The sequence below is a fragment of the Orcinus orca genome, chromosome 3, assembly GCF_937001465.1.
Source record: "Orcinus orca chromosome 3, mOrcOrc1.1, whole genome shotgun sequence".
NCBI classification, from domain to species: Eukaryota; Metazoa; Chordata; class Mammalia; order Artiodactyla; family Delphinidae; genus Orcinus; species Orcinus orca.
In genome coordinates this window covers 90067722-90082593 of record NC_064561.1, presented here as the reverse complement: position 1 = coordinate 90082593, position 14872 = coordinate 90067722, and the positions used below count along the sequence as shown (strand labels likewise).

At 36.8% G+C, this 14872-nt stretch overlaps 1 protein-coding gene across 10 annotated transcripts in view; it reads left to right on the top strand.

The window, feature by feature from the left end:
- Nucleotides 1–14872, top strand: part of COMMD10 (COMM domain containing 10) — a 172509-nt gene that overhangs the window by 144067 nt on the left and 13570 nt on the right. For 5 of the 10 annotated variants that reach the window (XM_033423800.2, XM_033423804.2, XM_033423803.2 and 2 more), the window contains exon 6: nucleotides 11776–11862. The exons of the other annotated variants lie outside the window; for them this stretch is intronic. In XM_033423800.2, the coding sequence (XP_033279691.1) occupies nucleotides 11776–11862 (87 nt within the window). The remainder of the gene's footprint in view (nucleotides 1–11775; nucleotides 11863–14872) is intronic. 10 annotated transcript variants of the gene reach the window in all.

Sequence of the window (14872 nt, the reverse complement as noted above, 5' to 3'; positions counted from 1 at the left end):
CACTCAAAACGCAATTTCATCTTTAGTTGTGTGAATGGTTACATGTGAATACCTTACTTCATAGCACTGAAACAGTATTCTCTGAACATAGTATTTCTAGAGGAAAGATTTCCTATCATGGCTGCCAGGGGAAAGCTGATACACTTGGAGAAATTTTGGGCCACTCACCAAACCTGTGATTTTCTAACCCAGTTTGTCAACCAAGTTATACTGAGGTCATTATGCAGGCTGTGATTTCTCCTTAATGATTTTCATATTTTACGTCATAGGTTATGTTGACCTTTGGATTTCAGGCAGTAAATAAAATTTAAAAATCTTAGTTTAAGTTAGAAAAAATTGAGTTATTCTGTACCATATTTTTGTCCAGTATCTTTTTTCAAGCATTTTCATGTTACTTTTTATGATTTTTGTATAATAAAGTGATATATTTTTAGATTTGTCCCTTATCCTTTTCTAAAAACAACTCTAAATATACTGATTCTTTTTGGTTATTTTAGCCTCTTCCTAATGATCACCTCCCTCCCAACTTTCCATGCATGTGCTATGTACTGAGAATGATTTCTAACCATTATTTTGGTTCCTTAGATTGTAAGCCATCTTAGCTTACATACATATAGGTTATTAAAGAAGATAATGGGCTCTCACGTCTTCTTATCTGTGCCTTGCCAGTCTTAGTTTTTATTTTTTATTAGAGGAATAAGGGATAGACATGGGAGAAGTAGTGAATACTCTTTATCCCATTTCTGCATATTCAAATCCCATCTTCAAACACTAGGTCTAATTTTGCCTCTATTACAAATTTGCAATGAAAGTAAAAGAGATATTAGTTGCCATTTTTTCTCTTTCTTTTCAACTTTCTAATCTAAGGTTAATAATTGGAGGGCATTTAAAAAATCATTAATCTTGATGTAGTTAAGAACTATATTTGTACATTTTTAAGTCTTTTGTTTGTTGTTTCTCATTTCCTTCTTTGTATTTTTATTTCTAGTAAATCTTTGTCCTTCTACTAAAGGGAAGGAGACAAGATGAGTGGTGGCAGACTTAACTGTATTCTTTATTTACTCTTTTTTTTTTTTTTTTTTTTTTTTTGCGGTACACGGGCCTCTCACTGTTGTGGCCTCTCCCGTTGTGGAGCACAGGCTCTGGACGCGCAGGCTCAGCAACCATGGCTCACGGGCCCAGCCGCTCTGCGGCATGTGGGATCTTCCCGGACCGGGGCACAAACCCGTGTCCCCTGCATCGGCAGGCGGACTCTCAACCACTGCGCCACCAGGGAAGCCCCTATTTACTCTTTTTAAGGACAAAATGTTAACCTGAATTATATCTGGGTATTGGGTTACATGCCTGTCAGCTCTGTTAGTCTCTGTAAATTTTTAATATTTTAAATATTTCATAATTAAAAAGGAAAAGGTAGACTGGGAGAGGTTTATGGAAAGCTTTGACTTCTAGCCAAAAGAGGTAGAACTTCAATTGTTGGTAATGGGGGAGATACTATTTTTAGTAGAAAAGCAACTTGATGAAAGTGGCACTTTAAAAAACTGAATTTGGCATCTGTATTTAGAAGAATCTAGAGAATAATGAGACTGAAGAAAAGAAATTTAAGCGAATTCAGCATTCTAATTTTTGAGGACTTTGTGCTTAGGCCAGGGGGAATAGGAAGGAAAGGGCAAGGGATGCTGCTTTGTTTAATAGTTTTAGTAAGCATTCCCAAATGAAAGTGTAGGTATATTACTAATGCTGCATAATGCATTTCGTGTGCTTGAGAGCCTATCTCAGATCTAGTTCCTGCTGCATAAATACAAGTGCTCTTCATGAACTAGGCTAACATTTCAAACCAAGACCAAACTGAGAGCATGACCAGTAATATGGTTCTTACTCCCAAGCCACCCACATGGAAGATCATTTTTTAAGAAGGGCATCAGTTAGCTCTGTTACCAATAATACTGTTTTCCAATTAGTCTGGCCCATCTAGAAGTAGGCTTTGTCTATTTGGAAGAGGTCTGACTTGCGACATAGTCATTGGCTGCTTCTACACGTTTCCACAGACTTTTATTTTAAGCCAGTATCTTCATAAATGGCTAAAAGAGAAACCTTTAAACCATTATTTCACCCCACTTAAAATAATATTGCTCCACACGAATACCCTGTATTTTTACAAAATCATTAACTTTTTCCAACTCCGTGACACAACTGAGTAGTTTTTTTCACAACTATTTTGGGTAAATCCCACCAACCTTATCAATTTTTCACTTGTTAATAACTCAGATGTGACTTGAAAGTAAAAATTACTTGTAATCACTTTGGGGTAACACAGATTTAACCTGTTCTTAAATTAGGTTGTATTCCAGTCATCTGTGGAATAATCTATGTCTTAATTCCCTGTTACCTTTGTCTGATTTTAAAGCAGCCCTATGTGACCTATAATCAAAAAGTGATGTTTGATGGATACTTTTACCATACTGTCATTTTTTTCCCATCCAGGTTAGGAAATGTATTTGAAATCCTTGTTTATTTTCTAGCACTGTAAAATGCTAGAAATTCTATAAAGCAAGTTCAAAATTATTATTGACTTTTTAATATGTTATTTAAAGGTTTGTTTCATTAACTTGGCCTAGGTCACAAAGCTCATTAATATTAATGACTAGGCTAGAGAGGCTTGTAGCCTCTCTAATCATCAACAGAAACAAAACGTTAAACCAAATTGTGTCGCTTTATTATGTTATGAATCATTCTAGGCAAAGACCACATACAACAAGCAAGAGCTGAACAGTCCAGTTTTAATGTTTCTGATTCAAACCTTTGGCTTTTTATTTCTCTTCGTAGAGGAACTAGAGTTTTAAAATTGACACGCAAACAATTTTTTTATGGACTTCGTATGAATATATAATTCATTAAAATAAAACACTTGGAGCTAATCATTCAAAAAAGCATTTTTTATTAATAAACTTTAGAAAAAAGATAAAGCTTGGGGAGGGCTTCCCTGGTGGTGCAGTGGTTGAGAGTCCTCCTGCCGATGCAGGGGACACGGGTTCATGCCCCGGTCCGGGAAGATCCCACATGCCGCGGAGCGGCTGGTCCCGTGAGCCATGGCCGCTGAGCCTGCGCGTCTGGAGCCTGTGCGTCTGGAGCCTGTGCTCCGCGACGGGAGAGGCCACAACAGTGAGAGGCCCGCGTACCGCAAAAAAAAAAAGATAAAGCTTGATTTTTAAAAATACCAATTTTAAAATCACATTTTTTTTCTCTTAAAGAAGTTTGCATGATATAAGGTCTTACTACCGTTTGAAAATGTATATAAATGTGAGGTCCTAAGTGATGTATTCTATTTATTCCAAAGATCTAACAGCCTCTGCAGCTGTCTCTAGGCCTTTCCTATAAAACAGCAGTGCATCAAATGATAGTGAAGAGGGCCTGAAATTTCAACCTTGACATGAGTATTTATGCTGTATTCAAGACAGATGATTTTACTTACTTCCACTTACATATAAACAGCAGGTTCTTTTAAACTGGTAGTAGTGAACATAATGTGGAATATGAATGCTTATTAGGTCACTTTTGTTAAGTAGAACTAATAATTTGAGATGTTTGTGTACAATAGGGGTTGGCAAACTTTTTTTCTGCAAAGGGCCAAATAGTAAATATTTTTTAAAAGCTTCCAGGCTGTGCAACTCCACTATTGTAACACAAAAGCAACCACAGACAATACATAAACAAATGAGTGTGTCTGTGTTCCAGTAAACCTTTATTTATGAACACGGACAGCAAGCCAGGTTTAGCCTGTGGACTGTAGTTCACCAACCCCTGGTCTACATTCATTTGAATTCCTCACTTTCTACTCACCTTTTTAATCTACTGGTATTGGCTTCTCCCTACCAACCCACCAAAAATACTTCTGCCAATGTCAGTAGCATTCTCTTTGTCATCTAAAATAAAAACTTACCAGTCCTTTTCTCAGTTGGTTTTGGAGAGCCTTGACACTTGAATCATACCTTCCTTCTTAAAACTCTTTCTTTAGGGTGTGTGATAGCACTTGTATAGTTTTTATCCAACTTTGCTCAAGGCATTCCTCAGGTTTTGTTTTTGCAAAGCTCCACTTTTTATTATAGCCTATTCCTTAAATATTAGTGTGCATTAGGGATCCATTTAAATTTTATATTGTTTCCAGAATAGGCAAATCTATAGGCACAGAGAGTAGATTGCTGGTTGGGACAAGGAGTTAGGAGGGTTGGTGGATGATAGCTAAAGGGCATACAGTTTCTTTTTGGGGTGATGAAAATGCTCTAAAATTAATTGTGGTGATGGTTGCACAATTCTGTGAATATACTCAAAACCATTGATTATACACTTTAAATGGGTAAATTGTATGGTGTATGATCATCCTCATAAGGCTGTTAAAAAAGTGTAAGTTAAATTCTCCAATGTCATTATTTTTCCTAAATTAAAAATTAAACCTACGTTCCACCCTTTACTCAAGTACCATAGTACAGACTGAACTATCTCCCAGTGCTGTTCTGAATTCATAGTAGCATGCCCCAGACACTACATTTTAAATGTAAAATGAAAATCTTATTTGAGCTCCAGATATATTCAGAATTATAGAAAAATATTAACTTGTTAGAACCATTTCTTTGTTAAAATATGCATTATTAGTTCATTTGATGATTCCAAGAGGAATTTGCAAATTATAATCAGGTAATGAGGTTAGCAGGGAACTAACGTGGATGGAAAAAAATGAGCTCAATCTTCATCTGTCACCATTACAAGTTAAAAATTTGTAATGGAACAACATGATTACAAGTTAACAATTTCTTCTAGATGGTTACTGCCTTAAATTAACCCATAATCAAATTAGTATTATAGCTGCCTGTCTTTAGGATTTGGGGTCCACATGTGTTGAGGGTGAAATAGAGAGTTTCCTATTATTATATTGCAGGTTAACAGTGGATTTTCAGATGGCGCTTACATGATAAATTCAGTGCCCTCCAGAACATGGAGCAAATATTGAACTTACCATTCTTATTTTTCAGAAACAGAGCTTCCAGTTAGCTGTTAAGAAGTGTAAATTGTAACGAAATTGTGAAATTAATACTCATTTAGGTGCACATATTCATTCTCTTTTCCTTGCAGACTGACCTGACAGCACAATATGGAAAAAAATTAAACCGACTTATGTTTTTAATTGTTTTTTTCTCAACACTGTGAATTACATTAGGTTGTTTAGTTTAGGATGCAAAGTACATAGTAGCTCTTGAAAGTACACACACACCATCCAAATTTCTATGAATTTACTATGAGTACAGTAATGTGATTTTATGAACAAAGGAGAAACCCAAACTTGGACACTGAGCTCATAGTCTTTAAAACTACGTATTGAAAACATAGTATGATTTCAATTTGATATCTGTAGTTTACCCGGAATCCTTCAGCTAGGATACTAATACATGTTTTGAGAAGTTAAGTAATGCAGCTATTCCTAAATCTGTAATGATAATGCTTCAGTAATCAGATAAGTATTTATAATTAGAATAAAGTATAATTTTCAGAAAAAGATAGCATCACTTATAATATTTATACAGGAAAAAACTCCATTTTTTTGCTGTCAGTGCTCTTCTTAACATAATTTCTTACTATATTTAAGGAGCTTCATGTAATCATATTCAAAACCTCTTATCTTGCTGATTATATTCAGCAACCATAGCTAAATATTTCAATACCAAAGCTGAAAATCGTAATGACATATCAGCATACACATAATAAATTAGAGTTAATGAATACTATAGAAGGTGCATTTTGATTGGCTCCAAGTTTGCGATCTGCTCATGCATAGCACACTGTTAATTTTTAAAAGGACAGAAAATATGGTGATGATATGACTGCCAAGCATATTGTTTTGTCTACGCAAGAATAAAGTAATATTTTAGCCAGAATGAAAAGAGCGTACACAGATAACGGAGTAAATGTTCTAACAGCTGAAGTATATATCCCAGATTAAACATTTAGTGGCAATATTTCATACACACTTTTACACAATTTTTATATTGAATAAAGATTTCTGGCCAAAAGTGGTTTATTGTTACGTTGACAGCCACAACTGCTGTATTTTTAGCTAAGTATGTACAAAACCTCGAGTCTTCAGCTTTCACCAGTTTGAGACAGGCACCTTCAAGTATGAGAAGCCATTTTTCAAGCTAACTAGAGAATCAATACTCAGAGTTTAATTTTTGTCCTATTTAGCCTACATATTTACTAAGTAAGCAAGAGTTATAAGACCTGTCTGCTGTCAGCATTGGGGAAAATGCAATAGAATACTTTGAAAACATTGTCATCAGGCAAAATCCATTTATTCTGATACTTTCCATATATAATATTTTTTAATATTTTTCCCCCAGTGGGGTGAGAGGGAACATATTTAAATTTAATTCTTAAAATTAAGCTCAATAACCATATATTGTTATTAAGTACTATGATCAAGTACCATACTAGGCTATTAGACTACAATAAAGAAAATAAAGGCTAGCCCCTCCCTTAAAGAGCCTACCATCAGTGGAACAAATGTAAGTAATTCCATACAGTATAATAGGGAAAGGCAAAGATAGAGGTATGCATAGGGTGCCGCAGTGTCAACTGAGCTGAGTATTAAAGGATCTAGCCAAATGAAATAGCTGGTATATGCGCATGTGTGTATGTCCATGCCCACACAGGAGCAGTTGGGAGCATTACTGGGAGAAGACAGGGAACAGCGTGAACAAAGACCTGAAGTATGCAGAATGCTACTGGTACTGCTGGTGCATGCAGCACATTAGGAGGGTATTAGGAGATGGGGCCATAGGTGGAGTCATGGGCCAGGTTTTGGAAGTCTTGAGTGCCATGTTAATGAGCTAGAAATTTGCTTTTGCTGTTTATGTACTGCCTGTATTCTTAAACAGATAAGCATTTTGTCAAACTATACTTTTCAAAGGTTGAAAAAAGACAAGTTACAATTGGTTGATTTGACCCTGGGGAAATGCCTTTTGTGGCTTGTATTTGTTGCAGTCGTCTTTTTATAACGTCTATCAAACTTTGACATAAGCTCAGGGTTTTCAGTTTGCCCACTGCCCTCCTCAAAAAGCAGGGCCAATGCCTGTGAGGTTTTGGAGCCTGCTAGGCTAGACAATGTTTTAATGAAGAGCTTCTGGAATCATAGGACTTGAGGGAGCAACAGAAATCAGCTCCATATTCAGGTGAAAGTAGTGATTTTCTTGCTCCGTTTCTCTGTATGATGTAGTATATTCATTGGGCTAACAGTTTTGTTTATATAATTGGAATTAGAATTTTAAACATGGCAATTGTATTGTGTTAACTTTTGTGAAATTTTCACAGTAGCTTTTTTTAAAAAAAAAATAATGTAACTGAGACAAAGAGAGTTGCTTATATTTTTTTCTGAAAATTTTTGAGAAATTTAAGACCTTCACCTGACATTTTACATCTCTTACTTGGCATCTCATCAGCCATATTTATCAAACTATTTACCCTCAGCAAAGCTTTTATGTATTTCTGTGTATAATGAGTTAGAGAAGGGAAGCAATTGTGCAAATTCATGGGAAGAATTTTTTTTCTATAAATTAGCTTGATATGCAGGTGAAAGTGTTGTTTTATCTTGAGTTACCATAATAATGCAGTAGAAAGAACAATGACTAGTTCCACTGCTGTATACTTTATATGAGTTAGTTCATCTTTTTAAGACTAGTTTTCTCATCGGTTAAGTAAGACGGTTGAACTATGTTATTCCTAAAGCTCTTTCTTACTGGCATTTTTTGGTCCTCTAACTCCCTCAGTTCCCCAATTTACTTTGCTTATAGAGGTGTGCCTTTCAACATCCTTGAGTCATAGAATTGAAAAGGACCTTGGGAGATTGTGTAGTCCAACCGCCGTGCAGAAAAATGGAAATTTGCTCTTTCCCTCTACCTAGAATGTTTTGCTTCCACCTTCTCAAGCTAGCATCCTCTGAATCGGAGCTGGTTGTAACCCCTTTTGTTGCTAGGATTAATTCCATTGATCTGACAATGAGCAGAGAATCCCTTCTTTCTCACTGTTCCATGTACATTCTTCTTATAGTTGGAAGCTTAGCTGTAAAGGGCAACCTGCCTACCTAGAAAAGGATCTTTCTTTGGTCAAGAGTATATGGCTTATTCATCTCTGTATCAGTACCGTTTAGATGTTTATTGAATAACTGTATATTATTGGGTGGCAGAAATGGTTCATGTTCATGTACATGAGTAGAGTTTCACTAACTATTCAATAATAGTGAAGATAGTCAACAAATAATAATAGAAATACTGGAATATTTTTACAGTGATCTGTAACTGTATATAGGTACAGTTGTAGATATACAATTTTTAGATGTATTTATTTAATAAATGGTACCTAATGATTTGTTTTATAAACCCATTCAGTAGAACTTGAAATATTAATTAAATATTATAGCTATCCATCATTTCTGTAAGTGAAAAGGAGAAAACTTCCTCTCTAAGTCCCTAGCAAATTATTTTTAGATTTAACCAGGACAAGAGATTAGTAGTTTTTCTTTTACTGGAATCCTCTACTCCTGATTTTCTAGATGAAAAGATAATTGTATGATTTCTAATTCTAATATCCTACTTAATTTTAAAAGCTAAGCAATGTAAAGTTGGTTTAATTCTTATCTATTTATATCTGTTATTTAGAGGTTATTTCTGCTTAGATAATTTGTGATGAGGTTAATACATTTCTCTCTTGGAAAATGTATGTGTTCCTAATTTCTAACTAATGGGAAAGCAGACGATCTTTTTACTGTCAGCTTTCATCAAGTTAGACCTCTCTGAAGACCTTACTAAATTCTATTTCCATGGGAATTTTGCTAATGGGTATGTGCAACATTATCCAGGTGCTTGCAGACAGGATTACAAATTAAAAATAGAAGAAATGGGTGAACAAATACATCTTTCTTCTCTTTTAAGAAATTGGCAGAATGATACTCTTTGCACTTTCATTTTCACTTGGCAGTGTTTTCAGATAGGGTGCAGGAAGTCTGCGTGGTATTAATGCATGAGACCAGCTTAGACAACATAAGTAATGAATTTCCTAAATGGGTTCTTGGTTGCAATCTTATATGTATAAAGCAGAAGAAAGAGAGTAAATCTTCTAGTCTGTGTATATTTAGTTAACAATATTAGTGAGTTTAATGGGTCTTACTGGAAAATGGAACGTTGAAGGCAAGCCACATAGTTTTATTGCCTGTGTGCCAACTTACTAAATTATTTTGATTCATGTCATAAATGCCATATATTTCCACATACCATGCAGAAAACATTTGTGGACTTGGTGATACTCATCATTTATGAAACACCTACCTACCTTAAATATTGGAGTTCCGAAGGGTTCTGTCTCAGGCTGCCCTCTCTTCTCATACTGCATTCTTCTCCTGGGCAGTCTCATTCAGTTTTAAATAGCAATATATCAGTAACTCCCAAATGTATATCTCTTATCTAATTTCCTTTTCTGTCTTTCCAGACTTATTTCAGATATTTTCAGGGAAATATCACAGACATATCAAGCTAATTGTGTCTGAAACTGCACTTTTGATTCTCTTTCTTCGCATCTACTCCTCTAGTTTCCTATCTCAGTTGCATCCATCAGTTTCTCTTGCTGGAAACTCGAGAGTCATTCTTGACTCCACCTATTCCTTCACCTCCTCCCCCAGCTCAAATCTTTCACTAAATGCTATCTCTTCTACCTCTTAAACCATTTTTCAAGTTTTTTTCACTTTTCTCTATCACTGTTGCCATCACATTAGATCAGGTCACTATCTTTTGCCTAGACGAATGCAATATAGCCTCCTAACTGGTTTCTCCACATCTAGTTTGTCCAGCTCTAATCCATTTACAAATAAAACCGAAAGTGACTCGTTAATATGTAAATACAATTACATCATTCTTAAAATTCTCCAGTGGCTTTCCGTTGCTCTTAAAGATCTTCTCTCTGTCCCAGAAGAGATGATGGGGCCTATTGTTAGTTTGCTGGGACTGCCATAACTGTACCACAGACTGGATGGCTTAAATGACAGAAATTTATTTCCTCACAGTTCTGGAGGCTAGAAGTTTGAGATCAAGGTGTCATCAGGATTGGTTTCTTCTAAGGCCTCACTCCTTGGCTTGTAGATGGCCATCTTCCTCCAGTGTCTTCATACAATCGTTCCTTTGTGTGTGTCTGTGTCCTAATCTCTTCTTATAAGGACAGTAGTCATATTGGATTAGGGTCCACCCACATGGGTTTGTCTTTTTATTGTTGAATTATAGGAGTTCTTTATATATTCTGGGTGCTATACTCTTATTAGATAATGATTCACAAATATTTTCTCCTATTCTGTGGGGTTTTTTTACTCCTTTACTTCTTGTAAATCTTAACTCAAATGTTATCAGCTCAGTGAGACCCTTTTTGACCATCTAACCTTGAATCTCCACCTACCTACCCCCAAACATACATTCCCTCTCCCTGCTTTATTTTTCTTCCTAGCATTTATCACCAACAAACATTTCTATATGTATGTTGTGAATTATGATGATGGTTTTTTTATTATTGTTATTATTGTCTTTATTACATTTCTTGTTTATTGTCTGTTTTCTTCAACTAGAATATGGGGGATTTTGATTTCTATTGCTCATTGCTCTTTACGTAGCACCTAGAACAGGCCTGTAGGCCTTTAATAAAAGTTTATTGAGGGCTTCCCTGGTGGCTCAGTGGTTGAGAGTCCACCTGCCGATGCAGGGGACACGGGTTCATACCCCGGTCCGGGAAGATCCCGCGTGCCGCGGAGCGGCTGGGCCCGTGAGCCATGGCTGCTGAGCCTGCGCGTCCGGAGCCTGTGCTCCGCAACGGGAGAGGCCACAACAGTGAGAGGCCCGCGTACCACAAAAAAAAAAAAAAAAGTTTATTGAATAAAAAGGAATGAATTTAACACATAACAGTGCCGGGTTTTTTTTTAATTGGGGAAATATAGCACACATACAGAAAAAGAGCACAGTAATTTGTCAAAAAAAAAAAGAACACCCTTTTACCTACCACCAAGATCAAGAAATAAGTTATTGCCTAATTTATAATAACAGTCAATAATAAGAAGAAATCAGAAGCCTCTCTTATGCCTCCTCCCAATTACTGCCTCCTTTCTGCAGTCACCCGGAGGTGATCAATATTTTGGTATTTCTGGTAGTATTTTTGTTGCTTTACTTTATACTTTTACCACCTAAGCATTTGTCTCTAAAACCTTTTCTGTTATTTTTTTAAATATTCATATGCATGCAGTTAATCATACATGTTCTTCTGTGCCCCCCGCCCCGATGTTCAACTTTATTTTGTTAGTCATGCATGATACTGTATTTGGCTGTAGTTTATTTTCATGTCTGTATAACATTCCATTGTATTACTATACTACAACTTACTTACATATTCTTCTGTTGAAAGAAATTTTGGTTACTTCCATTTTTAGCTCTTTTGAATCATAATACTATCAATATTCTTGTACCTATGTCATGGTGCCCAAATGTGTACATTTCTACTGAGCTCAATATTAATACCTAGCAGTGAATTTCTGGGTCATAGGGTGTGTATATATTCAGCTTTAGTAAATAATGCCAGACAAGTTTCCAGGGTAGTTAGAAAATTTTCACCCCTTCCAGCATATATTTTCATATGTTTTTGTTTGGACATCCTTTTCTGGGAAGTGCCTGTTCAAGTCTCTTGTTTTTTTTTTTTTTTTCAAATCAGATCAAGACTGTCAGTCCAGGGTACTCATGGGCAATCTGGATGCACCCCTTTCAGCTGGGGGAACTGCCAGGAACCCTACCAAGAAAGGTAGAAAAGGGCTGTTCCTAATTATTCTCCCCCACCCCCAACCCTTGTGTTCCACCACCAGCCAGGCTTCCAGATCATTCACATTGGCTAGAGTCCCTTTTAACAATCGAATCTGGCATCTGAGGGTCTCCTGATGGTGTCCTCCTTCTCCCCAGCCAAATGCTACCACCCAGGTGGCTTTTTTTAATTATTATTGAGATATAATTGACATAAAATGGTATTAGTTTTAGGTGTACAACATAATGATTTGAACCTTTCCATACATTTTCTGAAGAGTAAACAATGAAGTTTAAAGAGTTGATTCTCATTTGATAAGCAGATTTGTCACTTTCTGGTTATATTCTCAAGGAAATCTAGGAGTGTGCTTTCCTCCCAAAAATGCTGGAGTCCCAGGGGAGATTTTGATCAGGTCTACTCCTAATATTTATGGGACCTGAAGAAAGAGTAAAAATGGAGGCCATCATCCATTCTAAATTTAAAGTCATAAATAAAGTTACCAAACTGTTAAATGAAACGTGAACTGTACTTTTTTCTTGATAAGGTACTTTTGTACAATGTCCTGGAAGGCCAGATTTGAGTTTAAGATTCTTAGACTCAGTGGGGTTGCATGTCAGAACATGACAATGTGGGAAGTTGTCCCCTGGCCAGCACCCCCCTTTCCTTTTTTTTTTTTGCGGTATGCGGGCCGTTCACTGTTGTGGCCTTTCCCGCTGCGGAGCACAGGCTCCGGACGCGCAGGCTCAGCAGCCATGGCTCACGGGCCCAGCCGCTCCGCGGCATGTGGGATCCTCCCAGACCGGGGCACAAACCCGCGTCCCCTGCATCGGCAGATGGACTCTCAACCACTGCGCCACCAGGGAAGCCCCCCCCTTTCCTTTTTATCCTACACATCTAAGCTCCATCCTTACTTCCCTAAACGTAAAAAACAACTGCCACTGGCCACCCCTTAGGTAAACATAGATTCTCAAAATTTGGGATAATCTCTCTACACATAGACATGAAACACTTAAAACCACTCCCATACTCTTCCATATTCTCATGGTCTTCTCTAAGTCATTGTGAGTTGAATGGGAAATGATAATGATAATAGCTACCCATTATTATGTCAAGCATAAGAAATTTTATATCAGGTATCAGTTTTTTTCCTTCATGGGGCTAAGTATTTCAGTAAAGTAAGACTAAATTTAGTTGACCTTTGAACAACACAGGTTTGAACTGCACAGGTCAATTTATACTTGGATTTTTGTCAATAAATACTGTGGCCCTACTTCATCCACGGTTGTCTGAATCTACGGATTCGGAACCACAGATCTGGAGGGGCATTTATGGGACTTCATCCGGAAAATTTAGTATCCACAGCAGGTCCTGGAACCAGTCTCCCGCAGATACTGAGGGATTACTATTATGGATGGATGGATAGGGGTGTGTGTGTGTGTGCCTGTGTGTGTAAAATAAACATCCATATATATGCACACACTCATGCACACACACACATTATTTTAGCTATTGTTATTTTAAGAAGTATTTTTTTAAAGTTACCTTCCTTCCCTTTCCTCAGGGTAACATTTTAGAAAACACTACCCTGAAAGAAAGCAAAGCAAAGTACAGGAAACAAGAGCCTAGCTTGGCTGCTACCTCTAGGGGTACATCAAATGAGCTGTTCACATACTGATTCAGTCTTCAGTCTCTCCTAACTTTCGGCTGGGGAGGGGGTGGTAAAGAAATGAACTTGCTTTGCTTTTCCCTAGGGTAAACCTAGGTTTATCATTCCCCTTTAACTGCTGGAAGGAAATATAGCACTGCTAGATAATGCCGATTCAGCCTTTGGAGGTTTCAGGATATGTGCCAGTTAACCAACTGATTCTTCTAATATGATTTGAAAAATTCATAGTTTTTTTTTTTTATCATTCGTAAACGATAAGGCTTTAAAGCCGGTATGCTTCTTCATTCATTTTGAAACTTATATGGGTGTATAAGAGAAAACAAAGAAAGGAATTGGAGCCTATGTGCTTAGGCTTCATGGAAAGGGAGGTGCCGTTTCTGAGCAGAGCCCCACTGACTCTCCTAAAATTAGGAGAAAACTTGTTTTGAAAATGTTGGCTTTGTGAATGGAAATGGAAATCATTAAAACAAATAAAACAAAAAAGTGAGCATAGAAACTGAGAAATAGAATTAATACAGTGTTGGAAATGACCATAGGCAATTAAGTGCATGAATCAATGTCTGTTTGCAACAGTTTTCCACTTCTTCAATTCATGGTGCCTGTTGTATGTCACGTGAGCATGACAGTATGATCAGAGCGGGTGATACATTCTTGGTATTCTCTCCCCATTAACTTTCACTTCCCAAAGGTACGTTGAGTAAAATAAACATGTTTGAACAATTTTCAGAAACAGTGTTTCCTCAGTTTACAAAATCAACCAAAAGCGGATTGGGGTGGGTTGGGTTAATGTCGCACTTTACTGCACTATCATGCATACGTACACAATATTACTTAGCATCTGTAGCATCCATAACGATTTCTCTATTGCATTTGAGGTGAAAGGAATGAGCAGGTTTAAGTCCCAGCTTTGAAGCTGTTGTGTTGTTAACTTGTGCTGAGTCTGTACATTACAAAAGGTAACAATCTCAGCACGTTAAGATCATAACTGTTAGATTAATGCTTGGAGGCAGCAGCTGTGCTGATGTGAGGCATTAATGGCTGGATGAGTTCAATCAGATATGCTGCCTCCAGTGTCTTTGTGTAATGGTATTTACTAGATTTCAAATGGACTGCTGAGAAAGATGAAATATAATCTCATGTATTATCTCTGTCTTGAAAAAATACGTAATGAAATTGTTCTCTTGTTGGAATATATTTTATTAACCTCTGTGGAGTCAACTTAAAGAACAGATGCCCCTATAGAGTTGAAACCTTTTGCTTAAGTGGAGTGTTAGTAAATGTATTTTTGAGTTCTTGGATCAGTGGGGTTGAGTAGAGGAGGTAAGTTTGGTTTGTTTGTTTTTTTTT